Source organism: Grus americana, chromosome 4, assembly GCF_028858705.1.
Source record: "Grus americana isolate bGruAme1 chromosome 4, bGruAme1.mat, whole genome shotgun sequence".
NCBI classification, from domain to species: Eukaryota; Metazoa; Chordata; class Aves; order Gruiformes; family Gruidae; genus Grus; species Grus americana.
In genome coordinates this window covers 76,957,902-76,973,041 of record NC_072855.1, presented here as the reverse complement: position 1 = coordinate 76,973,041, position 15,140 = coordinate 76,957,902, and the positions used below count along the sequence as shown (strand labels likewise).

At 36.3% G+C, this 15,140-nt stretch overlaps 1 protein-coding gene across 2 annotated transcripts in view; it reads right to left on the bottom strand.

The window, feature by feature from the left end:
* PRDM5 (PR/SET domain 5) overlaps positions 1-15,140 on the bottom strand; it is a 79,735-nt gene that overhangs the window by 40,770 nt on the left and 23,825 nt on the right. The window contains exons 6-10 of one of the 2 annotated variants that reach the window (XM_054823823.1): positions 14,651-14,743; positions 14,259-14,380; positions 11,857-11,936; positions 5,368-5,452; positions 3,914-4,071 (exon numbers count right to left, since the gene is read on the bottom strand). In XM_054823823.1, the coding sequence (XP_054679798.1) occupies positions 3,914-4,071; positions 5,368-5,452; positions 11,857-11,936; positions 14,259-14,380; positions 14,651-14,743 (538 nt within the window). Of the gene's footprint in view, positions 1-168; positions 261-3,913; positions 4,072-5,367; positions 5,453-11,856; positions 11,937-14,258; positions 14,381-14,650; positions 14,744-15,140 lie in introns of both variants that reach the window. The other variant, XM_054823824.1, reaches the window with a different exon arrangement.

Genomic DNA, 15,140 nt, shown 5'->3' with positions numbered 1-15,140 from the left:
GGAGCACCATCAAATATGTGGAATATATCACATGTTACATAAAATCTGCTCAATGTTTCAGTTCTACAGGTTTACATCACAGTTTGCATTAGTTGATGCCCTGCTTGACAGCCTCAGCAGTCAGGCCAAGGATTGACAGGACATGAAGAGACTGAACTACCTTCTCACCTCAATAGGTGGTTCCTCCAGAACAGGGTTGAGACATATTGATGAGACACTGTGGGGAATCTCGCAGTGCTGCTGTCTGTGCTGTACCTGTTCTGTGGATAAATAGAAGGGTTCAGTCTCTAGGGCTGTCAATCTGGCACCTTTCACGAGCGCAAAATTCATGTTGTTTATTTTAAAAATGCCCTGTTTTAGAACACTCACCACTTGAGTGATAGTTCTGAAGAGCACAGTGATTTGTACAATATTCCTTCTTAGCATCTCCTTGATAGTTCTCCTAGTCTTTTAATCAAAATACAAGTATTCATCTGCACATCTTAACTTCACTACAAAGAAAAATGCCTAACTAGGCATACCCACATGCAAGGGTACACATGTCATCTGCCACTTTTGTGAATGGTCCAGAAACAAGCTAGATCTATTACAAAAAGCCATACAAATCTTAATGAGAGGTATTCCCCCAAACAAGCATATACTGCCCTTTTCTGTCCTACTAACAGGTTTCAGATCAGAGATGGCTTCCATTCCGTCAGAGCTGGGGACAGCCATGCTATCAAAGCAACTGAGGATGGGCTCTTAAGGAATATTTTGTGGCAGCCTTTCCTACCATAGCATTTGTGGATGCTTAAACCCAGCCCAAGGCTACTTATTCCCAATAGAGAAACTGAGGGAATACAGTTGTTTCAATTCATTATGCTCCCTAGGACCAAATAACGCCAGATTAACCATAAACCCTTTAAAATCCTGTGTCTGCTGACCTATTTCTGCTCACTGTCATACCCTCATATTTTATTCTCTGAATTCATCCTCCATACATAGCAACAATGGAACAGATGGAACAAAACCTTTGCTTTCTCCTGTATGGAAGTAATCTGTATTATACAGCACAGAACATGTACCTTCATCCTATCTAACCTGGATGAAAGGTGAGTACTGTAGCATAATCCAATACTACATTTGCCTTTTAATTTCAGATACTATTCTCTTCCCTTGTCACAAAAATGGAACCCTATTCTTCATATGATCACTTAGTCATATAGCCTAAGCTTTTTCAAAAGACATCTGAGCTAGTTCCATGTCACATAACACTTCCCAGTGCTGACACCTCCACAAGCAAGTAACAAAGCAAGCCTGAGCATGCACCTACACAGTGCAGTGTAGTACTTGTATGCAGAAGCAGCACATCAGAGAGGTATCACAGGAAGACCAATAGTTCCTGCCTCTCAGATCTGTAGCTATGTCCTGGTTTCAGCTATGAGGGTGTAATGAGTGCTAAATTAGGGTTCACATCGCAATTTTCCACTGAATAGATACACTCTTAGCAACTCCACTGTCTACCTTCAAGTGAAATCCTGTGAAATGTGAAGAACTAAACTCCTTCTGCACCTTTGAAATGACCCAATGTTCACCCACATCTGAAAAATGTTTAAAAGCACATGTTGTGGGAGCTATTTTTATTCTGATACTTCCAACACAAAATCAGATTAAATAACTCCCAAAAATGAATCACAGAAACAGCAGCAACAACAAGTTTCCATCTAAAACAAGAATTCAAAGACACAAAATGTATACGTATCCTGTTTCTTATTATAAATAAAATGTAGCTCTGCTGTAAAACCCAAAGAAGTTTTTCAAGTGCGTTGCTATCAGACTTGAAAGCATGTTTTCTGCTAAAGGCTGTTGACTTAAGTGTTTTTAACTAGTATACCCATCATTCCTACTGCAGGTTTATAAGCTCCCTGCTACTAGCACAGTAACTGCATCCTGGAACTCTAAAAAGCACTGTGAAATTATTCATAGTCCAACTTTTCTTCCTCCAAAAGAAAATGAAACCTAGAAGGATGTCTTCAAGGAATACATACCTAAAGAATCATTAAAAACCTGAGCTGAAGAAATACACAGAAGTATGGTACAATAAAGTTTTACATTTCCATGGTTACTGGATTGATATTCTCTTGAACAAGCAAAAGCACTATCGTCCTCTTCCCCTAGTAGTAGTACAGCCCTCCCAAAATCATGGCATTTAAAACTATTTGGCATCCCAAATTACCACCTTACAATTGGTTTTGTGTATACACATCCATACTCCCCTCCCTTATCTACTACCTCTCCTTGTTTACACCATTTACTCAGTGGAGAGAGGCATGTCTAAAAAAGCAATTCAGGACACCTATGTCAGTCTCCTGTCTCTCATGTTCACCTCTTCATTTAGCACATGAAATAAGAGACCTAAATATGGATGGGTGAATATTCACAGCTGTTTGGGTAAACTTTATGTAAACACAGGAATAAGTTTCTTTCATTACAGGACAGGGTTGATTTATAGCCAGTACTATGTGCAAACAGGTTCAGGAAATAAGTATTCTAACATGCCTTAAGGAATGCTGTCAAAATTATGTACTCACTAAATCTGTCTAAATTTTAATATTTTTCCCATTAAATGGAACCCTAATCCTTGCTTATGCTAGTGGTGCTGCTGCTTTAAACACAGAATTGGGTCAAAGTGTTTACTCATTCATACTTAATCCCAAAGTCCGTTTTCAGCCCAAACTCCCTACCAGTCATCAACTGCAAATTAACATAAATGAATACTTTTTACATATTTCCTTAAAATAGAGAAGTATCTTTACAGATAGTATTTTATATATTTTCCTTAGAACATATCCAATTTGTGAGATTCTGCCCCATTTTCTTAAAGTCTAAAAGGTAAGATACAATCACAGCATATATGGGAGCTAATCTTGTCCTTCAGCAGGCTTCAGCATGCTTTCTGTTTTAGACAATCATCACCATTTCATCCTGCAAGAGGCATTATTATTACTCTTACATGATTTATGGCTGAAAGTGCAAGAGATGGTGCAAAGATCCTGTGCCAAATTCCCAGATGGCATATAACATGAGCCAAACTGCGAAAGACTTGTGAGCATGGGTATATCAGTTTCATCAAAAGGGGGAAAGAGAGGGGTAGAATTTAAAAAATGTAAAGAAAAAGAAAAAAAAAAGAAAAAAGAGGAAAGGTTTCCAAATACCGGGCACAAAACCAAAGAGGTGTATTTTTTTTCCTTCTTTCTCACATTCTTGTAAATCTGAAACAGCAGTCATGGATATAACCTTGCCATTAAAAATGTAAGTCCAGGTTCAAAATAATGACAGGCATTATATAAATTAGGCCAAGCAGATTTGAGCTTAAATCAACAGAAGCAGAGTATCCCTTGATGAGCCTATTTTTCAGGTAACATTTCTTCTGATGTTGTTTTAATGTGTGAACACTACCCAGTGCAAATTCAGTATAGTTTGAAAGCATCTACTGCTAAGTCCAACAATGACTGCAACAAGGCTATACTTGGGTTTTATTCAAATACGGTATTTAAAAAAAAAAAAAATTGAAGGCATTTTAGATTGATTACATTTTGAATTTGATAACCTAATATTAAAAAAAAAAAAACAAAAAACAAACCACCACCAACAAAAATCCCAGAAAAGTCAAAAATGGGGATTTATTTGATGCTTTTAACCAAGTAATTGTGATTTCCTTCTGCTTATTTCACTTTTTTTTTTTAAACTAGAATTCATTTAGTATTTTGAGTTTTTGGATATAATAAAGAACACTAAAAAATACATTCTCCAATACTTTAATCCCATGTTTATAAGCATGCCAGAGCTTAATGATGAACCACTTAAAAGAAAAAAAAAAATCTGCAAATCTGAGGCTGGCAGACCTGTAAACAACAACAGCAGAGTGCTTTACCTTCTTGTGATTCTTGTAAACATTTCTGTGGGCAAATCCCTTTCCACAAAGCTTGCATTTATAAGGTTTATCTTCACTGTGTATTATTTTGTGTGCAGTCACTTGATCAAGTCGTTTGAAGGACTTATTGCAAACCTCGCAGGTGTAGGGGCGTTTTTCTGCAGAAAATGAGTGGGGGACATTTAATCTCCTGTTTATACAGGGGGAGAAGATGAAAGGCAGAGACAGTCATCTCCTCAGAGAGATTTCTGCAATTAAGTCAACCCAATTAAGATTAAACCAATTAGAAAGACATCTAATGCCCTTTATGTTAGACAGTTAAGTCACTTCACAAAAGATGAGCCATGCTGTATCTCAAGAAATTGGCACATTCTTTGCAATAATCATTGCTAAAACTAAATTCTGATTAATTAGCTTAAATCAAAAGAGAATGACTTCAAAGAGGAAAACTCTGTTTCCAGATTACAAATGTGAAAGAGGGCATGACAGTTTAAATGTTTTAAAACTTAATTAACAATATACATATTAGCTTCCAAAACCGAAAGTTCCTATGCAAAAAGCCTTTATGCTTCAACTGGTGACTGCAACTTAACTACATTAATGCTCATCCAAAACTGTCAAAAGAAAACTAGGAGCCTCTGAGATATAGATTATACTACAAGAAATGAGCTTTTGGTGCGGACTGATACCAAGAAAATAGTTCCATTATAAGCCTGTGCAGCTGTAAAAACCTGCATTTTTTAAATGCTAATGTATTTGACATAACAATGTTTGTGTTTCCATTGTGTTGGTTGATGTTTCTAATCACTGGTGAAAGACACAGAAACACTAGATTGCAGTGATCAGAAATCCTGGCAGAGTCAATTTGTGTCATACTGCCAAACCTACGGCCAGGCCACTTCCCTGCTCACGGTGACCTGTTCCGGCAGAGGACAGGCACAATGAAACATTTGTGTGTGGGCTATGAAACAGTGTGGAGTATGAGCTGCTTTCCTCTGACTGGAAACTACGTGCACAAGTCCGCCAAAATATATATATACACACACACACGAATGAATGTTTCCCTTTTTATCACAGATCGCTGTCTGCCAGCATACCCCAGCTCCCATCCTCTTCAACATGAAATTTCAACCACCAGTTCTTCACCTCCTTGCTAAGCCAAGTAGCAATCTTTTGCCCCATCCCAGCTAACTGACATCATCTACCCCAGCTAGCATAAAAATATAGCTGGACAAAGCAGCAATAGGAAAACGACTACAGCACTACACTTGGATTTTGGAAAGACTTAGAAAGGATAGCTTAGATGGTTTCCTTGGAACCTCAGATTTGCTTGAACAGCTCAGGACAACGCAGAATTCATCAAGCCTTCTATAAGAAACTAATTCAGGTAAAATTCAATATACTTTAAATAAATATATACATACGTGTAGGTTTGTGTTATTTTTGTACGTTACCTGAATGAGTTATCATATGGCGTTTTAGCTGGTTAGCTGAAATAAATTTCTTGTCACATTCCTGACATTCAAAGATCTCATGGACCTGCAAAACGAATGTTTAATGATAACTAAGTATGTGTCTCAAACAAGATCACACATCTTACATATATAGAAATTCTTTAACAGACCGTAACTGTTTCTTAGCCAGTAGCTATACTAATACTCATGAATATTCTGTGATCTCCCTTTTGCTAGTCCCTTGGTGAACAACAGTATCTCTCAAAGAAATAAATATTCATAATTTCAAACAACAACAAAAAAAAAATCACTGAAACTATATTTAGAAACATAGGTTATGCAAATTTGTGATATCACAGCAATTTGAAATACCATTATTATGAAAGCATTAAAAAAACAGATGCAGAATACATTTTCAGAACATTTCCTTCTAGTCAGTAAGACATAAGTAAAAATAACACAGTGACTACTTCATAACTGCTGTAGGAATTTTAAAAACCAAATATTATCAAACTCTTTCAGGATTGTTTCTCTTAAAAGCCTTTAGAGGCAAGACAGTGGAGGTGCAGCAGCATCTCTTAAACTGTTAATACAGTAAGCATTAGCAGGATTTTCAATACCACAGCACATATCATCAAGGACTAAATGCTGGAAAAATAGAAGAGGCAGTTGAGAGCTGCAACTTCTGATTCTCAATTAAAAAAAAGAAAATCTTGCATTATTTATTGTTGCCCAAAATCACAACACATACATAGATCTCCACCTGTCAAGATTACCATTCACCTTCCGCTCTGTATTACATTTGCCATCAGCAGCCTCCCCTCAACCTAGTTACAGTGCAACTGAACATATATTTCAGCTTTTTGGAACCACAGCCTTAGACAGCAAAACATCCGGGCAGACATCACATTTCATAAAGCTTTTTTGGAACACTCTATAGATTTTCTGTAGAAGAATCTAGCAGCTAAAAATAACAAATATCAAAGGTTCAACACAATACTTTAATGAAAAACATTTGTGGACAACCCAGTGAAGCTCAACTAAGACTTCCCCTTCAAACAAACAAAAAAAAAAAAACCAAAAAGAGATTCTCCTTAAGTATTCTGTCTCACCGTGTTTTTATGCTGCTACTCACAAACTGACTTTAGAGCAAATTAAATGTTTTAATAAACTAAAAAGTAGTTATGCAATTTCCTACATCTCTGCAAACTTGCACACTTTGGACAGTGAAGCTTAATGAAATGCTCAGACAGAATCAGGTGTAAGCTCAAATGAAGATCATTCATTCTAAATATTCTGTTTACCCAGCTGCCTTTCAGATTTCTCTTATACACACACAATCTACTGCTCTACCCTTTTTCAAAAGATCTAAATTTTTACTTAGATTTTTGATTGAAGTTTACATACTTTTGCAAGCTAGTGCTATCAGAATCCCCCCCCAACACAATTATTTGAAATAATTTGTAAGGTATTCTTAAACATAATATTTAATATATCAGAACTGAGACTGTGCTTCAACACTATAAAAATGTCTGATTTCAACTTATGGGCATTGTTTAATAAACAGTCTCATTGAATACATTTGTGTTGAAACAGAGACATCGGTGCATGTGCATTAAAAAGCTACAGCTATCAAATACATATTCTACAGCTCATAGTCTTTAATCAATTCTTTAGAAAAGAATCAGACCAGACTTGTGTGCACGTGCATTAGATAGCTGTAGCTATCAAGCATATATTTTATAGCTGGCACTCTTTCATCAGTTATTTAGAAAAGTGTACAATTACATGGTAAAACAACAGTGATAAAATATAGCAAATATTTTTATGAATAATGACATTCAAATGGATTTTCATTTTAAGAAAAGTTGTGACATGCTCTGTGAGTATACAAGCTGTATGTAATACTACAGACAAGTGCTCATGCAATGGTTTATCTGTATAATAAAATCAGTCTCATTAGGGGGCTGTAACAGCTATCGACGTAAACCTCTGTTACATTAAAGTCAGAACATACTTACAACTGTTTCAAAGGCATTTGAAGAGACAGCAAGTTCTTATCTGAAGGTGTAAGTGCTATACAAAACAGCAAGCATCCGAACAAGATTAATATATGCTCAGATAAATATACTCCTTCACTTACAGGACTAATGATCTTAAAATGTTCCTGAGATCTATTGAAAAGCAAAAGGTCATTCAAAAGAGTTTTGAGGGTGAAACTGAGCTAAAACTTTGAAGGTGTAAGTAATGCATGATCAGCTTTTCCAAAAACTAATTTGAATTTCAATCTACCACTCCAAGAACTGGATGAGGCTCTGTCTGTTGGAAGGCAGTGCTTTGAGAGAGCAAGGATATGAGAATATTGCATACAATTGGAATTATTAAATGTTATTGACAATTTTAAAGTGGTGTTCAAAATTTCATTTCCTCTACCTTTCTATAGCTTTCATAGTGATTACAAAAAATAAAGATTGCACAGTAGAACAAGACACTGTCCAGTGTTGAACAAAAAGGGCAGAAAAAACCCAACATGGAGACACTAGGAACTGGCAGGTGAAAAAAAGGCAGGGGGGAATCACAGATGATGTTTAAAAGGGTGACTCTCCTCATCATAATTTTACAGGAAGTCCCGCTGTAGAAAGCTGAGAAAGAATCAAGAATTTTTCATAAACAATAAAACACTCTCAATCTCTTAGAACAAATGATAAGTAAGATCCTTCTTGATTCTGTCATTTTCTCTCCAGCAGACTGTGCTTACCTCTTAATGGAATCTTACAGATTCATAGAAAAGATCTGCTAAGAAATCTAGAAGGGCAACAGCACAAACTAGTCTTGCCAGTGAAGCACAATCCTGCATTTCATATAGGCATTTGTTTTATGACCTTTTCCAAAGCCAAAAACTCTTTATTACCTTACACTCAAAGGTGTCCTTAATCTTCTTTCTTAACAGGAGAATTTGCTACTTTACCGTTGAAAACACCCACCTACAACAAGAGTCAGAAACACCCCACAGCTGTATAGCCAGAAAGAGACGTACCCCTCCCAGTCTACCTGCAAGTACTGAAAAGTGTAGCACTATCCATTCTGACCACATCATCCTGGGAAAAGAAACCAGCAAAACTGGGATTTGTTGGAATTTTTCTTCCCTTTCCACTTACAGAACAGTAGAGCCTCAGTGGAGAGGCCTGGCAGCCTGCGCTATTCGCATGTATATGCTCACTCCTAAGTTAAGTACCTGCAAGCAATTCAAATCCAAAGCATGAGACACCTATATTCAAAAGAACCCTTTAGCAAGAATCTGCATCAACGAAGACTATACTTCCCTCGTTTGCTTGCTCGCTCACTATTATCATCGTTGAATGATTGAATTTTGCCATTTACTTAAACTTCAGAACTTATTATCAGAATATAATTCAAGAAGGTGTTTCATTTGCTCTGGCAGTAGACATCACCTGCAGAAAGGAGATTTTACAACAAACTTTTTCATTCTATTACCCAGTATTCTGTAAGCTCCTGTACAGCATTTCCTGAGTTGTGTTTGCTGAATTTTTTTTTTTTTGTACTATCACATCACTTAGCAGATAGAAGGATATCAGTTTACAATTGGGGGATGAGACAAAAGAGAACAGGCGGACATAGACAGAATGGAAAGCAAAAAGATACTGATCACCACAAAAAGCAATAATATCAGTGGATCAACATCATAACAGCATCGTGCAGGAGGAGGGTTGTAATATAGTAAGTAGTTTTGGAAATCAAATATAAAATAAAAAATGTAGATGAGACTATTCTGGGTAGGACTGTAATCACTAAGGAAGACAAGATCAGAATCCAAAATGATTTCCACACTCTTAATGAAGCTCCAAAACACTCAGTATTTAGGAAGAAGAAATCAAATGCACAAATGCTACATGATGACCAACAGTTTACATAGCACCACCACATTAATTAATTCCAAACCAAATATGAATAACAAGATTGATGCTGCTGTTAGAAAGCACTGTCATTCTGAGATACATTCTCTGTATTACTGAACTCAGGACATCATTGCACTATACTTGGCACTATCAAGGGATCAATTAAGCATCATGACTTCAAGAAGCATATAGGTGAAATAGAGAGAATCCACAGGAAGAAAAAGCTTATAAAAGAAAAAGTAGTTTGGAAAAACAGATGCATGAAGAAAGGTTGAGATAACTGTGTTTGTACAGCCTAGGAATTGCAAATGGAGTTCATAACTTTGCAATATGCTAATTGTTATAAAGATGACGGTGCTGAATTCTTCTTGGCATTCTCTCAAAAGACAAAGAGCAATTAACTCAATTTGCAGTAACAAAGAAGAAAAAAAACAAACACTGGACTAAACACATTCGAAAAAGTTGATGGCACTAAACCCAAAAGTCAGAATACAAAGAGACCTCTATGGAGATGGTAGAATTTTCTTTAGTGGAACTTTTCAGGAGATGAGACAGCGCATATCTAGGATGATTTAGGTACATGCTTACTCCCCTCTGTGAAACAGAATGGGCTAGAAAACCTCCTGAGGTCTCTTCCAGCCCTACAATGACTTGAATTTATTGAGATAAACTAAAAAGGAAAAAAAGGAAAAAAAGAATAAAAGAATAAGAGAAGAGGGGAAAAAAGAATAAGAGAAGAGGGGAAAAAAGAATAAGAGAAGAGGGGAAAAAAAGCCAAGCCACCAAAACACTAAAAATTAGCATAGTACAAGCAACAGTCTGGAAAACAAGAAGGTAAGACTAAGGATGGAAGATGATGACAGCAAAGTTTAATTGTGCATGGCTAACAAAGGGCTCATCTTTAGACATATAAGGCAGAAGAAATCCACAAGACACGCAAAGCTAAAAATGGGTTTAAATCAAAAATGACATGAAAGCTACAGATATGAATGACTGTGTCTTCACAGAGTAAAGATATCTCAATCTTCCCGATAGCCACTCTCTTTACCTTCTTTCTCTGTGTTTGTCAGATTTCTCTCTTTCTGTTATTTGGACTTATTTTCTGTTATCTCCTATACTTTACCTTTCTGTTCTCTACTTTTATTCCTTTACATTGACAGGAAATGGGGGGGGGGAATCTTTTCCTCCTTGTTTCACCTATTATTTTCTTACTGTTTTAATTGCCTGTCTAAATATTTTTGGCAATGTTGATGATGGATCCCACCCCACTTCCTAGAAAAGCGAAGTAATTCAAGCAAAGAGAAGGCATGAGTCCTACACGCAATCTCTTTCACTATCTGATGTAGGTGTGTGAATCCAGAATATCTACTTTCTGAATGTCTTGGAAGAGGAACCAATCAAGAAGAGGAAATAGTTTTCTACACAAAATCTTCATGGTGATTCTTAAGATGAATAAGTGCTCAACTGACCTACCATCAATACTACTTGAAAAGCTTGTTAGTTTGTGTCATAGTGCCTGCACAGAATTACTACTGAAACAAAACAAATATTGTAATAAAATGGACACACTAACCAGGACGTTTTGCATATTTTTCAGGGCCAACATAAGGTGCACTGAGGTGTAAAAATTGTAATTACATGTGGCAAGGCATACCATAATTTCATCTGAGGAGTAACAAAGTATAGCCCTGTTAGACAAGAAATGCAGGGTGTATTAATACAAGCAAGGAGAAAAACAAATTTAAAAGGAGAGGCCCCACTATTTCCTTTACAACAACATATTTTAATTTATATCACCTATATCCTCAATAGATTCAGGTTATAACCAGGGCATTATTAAAGACTTACAGTTAATCTGATAAATAATACAGTGTAGCTTTCTGTAAAAACAGAATCTCCTGGGTTTTAGTGATTTATCAAATTAATCTTGTAGGGACTTCCTTTGGGTATAATGGATTCAGAATCTCATATACACAGTTCATCTGTATTTCTATATGAACCCCCTTATTTCCAATAGATGCTTTTCAAACTGCTAACCCCTCCTGTTCTGGGTTATAAAAGATTACTTGCATAAACAAAAAGATGTTAAAAATTTGTCTTTGAGGAAGAATTTTTTTCACTACTGCATAACTAAAGTACAAGTAACACCCTTACTGGTATGTCACAAAGTAATAAGAAAGATTGTATTCTGCAAAAAACCTGAAGGCTCATGAACCTATTTTATGGTCTGTATGTATCCTATTATTATATAACATACTTTTACATTTAGCTTAGCGTTTAAGAATGCTGAAGAACAGCAGGCAACTTTGACTTAATGTTGGAATGCATAAGTGATACAAACACATACATCTTTGTATTTGGTAAAAGACGCATTAAAACTTTAGGAAAATTTTTGGTTTAACCAATTGTGATTACAAAAATAAACATCCACAATAAAATACATTGGGTTTGTAACCATGAAAGAAATTACCCAAAGGTTTGCATTACAGCAGCTTTCAAGTGACCTAAGCACCACAGTCTCACATCTTAGTGAAGTCAAAGCCTGCTGTGGGTTAGCCTTCATCTTACTGACCTTTCGATGCTCTTGGAGATTTGTCGCTGAGGAACATTTCTTATTGCACACTGAACACATCAGCTTCTTCCTAGAATTTCCTGAAACAGAAACAAAATACCACCAACATCTTAAAAAGGAAGTGCTAAGAAAGAACCTAAATATTTCCACTATGTCTGTGACTTTTCACAGGTCATTTGACTGACACAAGATTTTTACATTTGTGCCCCATCTTCAAAGTGTTCCGTATCAGGAGTTCTCTGTGGGTGTCCAACAAACCCGTTACTCACGGAATGTAAATCAAGAAAACTAGAACAATAAAGAAAAAAAACCCCTTCAAATAGATGTTATCACACATCACCAATCCATTATGAAGAGCGCAATTCACAACTAAGAACAACTCACTTGATAACTGAACAGTTGATTTCTTCCAGAAGTCAATACAGGAGTTAGTACAGCAATGACAAAAAAGATCCCAAACTGAAGCCAAAACCACCATTTCCCATGTTTCTTTATTCACAGAAAACATTAAGCATACTACTATATAAAATAATCTATCATTAATGGGCTTTAACTGAATAAGACAGAGAAACTGTACTAGCGCCAGATCATGAATTCAAATCTTGTCTAAAATGTAAATTACAAAACAAGCTACAGGTCAGCTACCAGATGCATTTTCCTTCCCTTTTCACAGTTGCTTTAAAAAGTGCCAGAGCATTTAATTGGGTTTATCTATTATTTACCTTTCGAAATTCATTTCAGTGACCTATAAAGCTATTTTATTACAAGACGAAGCCACCATAAACCTAATTCTTTGTTTATAACTACCTGCCTATACAAGATATTTCCTAGCTTATGTAAAAACTGTTCATACCACATTGAACACTAAAAAGTACAGACACAGAACAAAAGAGGAGGGGAGTACTGCTTAGTGAAGCACAGAGGAAGTATGTATCATAAATGAACTCATTAGATGGCTTCCAGTTCAATTTTTCAGACTCCCAGCACCTTATATCTTTCCTAAAGAATTCACATTATGTTGATTCTTCTTACTACAAGGTACCCTGTCAATCAATTGGTTCAATACTTAAATTTGTAGTATAAAAGAGTCCTTAAACTCACATATGCATTTGCTGTTATAAAACTTACAAGTATTTACATATACTGATACACACATAAATACAGGAATACACTTAGTACTTCAACTTACAATGATGAGACCTTTTCAGAGGAGAGAAAGGTGATAGTGAATATCTGTTCATAGCTTTGCATAATGAGCAACACACCTAACAATCCTTTCTACTTTCCTGTGCCTCCAGGTAACGCAAGGCAGGAAGGAATTCCAGAAGTGTCCCTCAACAGTAGTAGGTTATTTTCCTTCCTGCACTGACACCGGTTGTGGTTTCTATGACTCCCAAGTGGTAAAATAAAAGCTCTGCTCGTTGTGCAGGCAGAGCAAAAATATCCTCCAGGTGTCTGCTCTCAGTCAGGTCTGATTATCCAAGAGAATTGGGGAATTTGTATACCACTACATAACTGACCAAGGCTAAGCCTAAACATAATACTCATGGATGAAAAAAATTCTTACTGATACTGAAAAAAGGAGATAATCTTTTGTAAGAATGGTAATGGAGGGGTTTCTGTATGCTGTAAGAGTCTGGCAGAAGACAGAGATTTCATGTAATAAAAAGCCTTCCAAAGCATCTCAATGCTGTCATCATCAACTGAAGACTGTTTTCTTTGCGCTCTGGTATTCTGCTGTCCCTACGCAAACTGATCTTCCATTGACATTGAGAGAGGACATGCAGAGAGAGCAGAATGCCAGAACTGAGATCCGCTTTGTGGACCTGAGAGGAGTATTTTGCCCTTTCATGAAAACAGAGAGAAATTTGATTGAAAACTATTGATTCATAGTGCACAGATATAAAAACGCTAGGGCCTAAAGGGACTAGTGGATTGTCTGGTCTGGCTTCCTGCACAACAGAGGCTATACAATTTTATGCAATACACCCATCAAGCCTAATCGTTTGTGAAGCATGTCTTCCAGAAAGATATTCCATTGTGTCCTGAAAATACCAAAAGATCAAGAACTCACCACTTCCTGTAGCAGTTTGTGCCAGTGGTTGATTCTCCTCACTACTGAAATGGTTTGCTTTATCTATTATTTGCCTAATTTAAACTTCCCCAGATTCCTATTACATTTTCTGCAGTAGACTAATGATTCATCTGGTATATAGTCATTTCTCCCTGAGGGAAGAGGAATAGTTACTTTTGCAATTAGTTACTACTAAATTTTCTTTTTTGATACAAATGAATCCATTAAAAAAAGAAACCAAAGACAATGTTTACTCTGATTTGCAAATTTAAGACTAGGAACATGTTAGAGGGTTTTTTCCCCAAAGAAACATTAAACTCTTACTTACCACTGTGAACATTTTCTTTATGTTTTTTCAGGGCATCCTTACTCTTGAACCTCTTCCCACAGCTGTCTGCCTTGCATATGAATCTGGCATCCCCTCTGCATGCCTCCTTGTGCTGTTCATAACTACATGGGATAACCAGTAAAAAGAAACAAACACAAAAGCAACATATAAAGCAGTATTTACAGAAACCAGACACATAGCAAGTACTCTGAGCTTAAAGCATGCTGCACTGCAGAGTTCCAGGGCCACCTCATGCATTACTTACAGCAAATAGGAATGAAAACATTTGACTTCTTTCACTGTTAGGATTCACATAAACTAACAAGCTTGAAAGCTAACATGCAAAGGGAGGCCAGCAATATGACAGCAGTCCAGTAACTCAGACACAAAACCTCGATTCTGAGCTGAAGGAAGTATTGCAAACAGAGCACTGAAAACTTCTTGAAGAGTCTCCTGGGCTGATATTCTCTGTGCACTGAAGTACACTAAAGAAAAATAAAATAAAAAAATAAAAAGAAATAAGGGGAACATTCTACAACTTACACAGGCTTGCAGTAGTTAAAAACATATATCTAGCTCTGCAAATCTAAGTAGGTGAGTAATCTATTTCACATGTGAAGTCACCTGGAATTTCATGGGACTAATCAAATGCATAAACAGCAAGAGTCAGGATCATCCTGCTGTATCCTCATACAGATTAATCTTACTTTGCATGATGTAAAAATTTACTTAACTAGCTATACAGCACAAATCCAATTTCCACTATAGACTAGAAGGAACAAGTCTAAGTCTAAGAGAAAATATTTAATTGCCTCCACCAAATATTTGTCTGCTATGTAATTTTATTTATTTCCATGAAAGAACACAAAGCTCATATAGAGC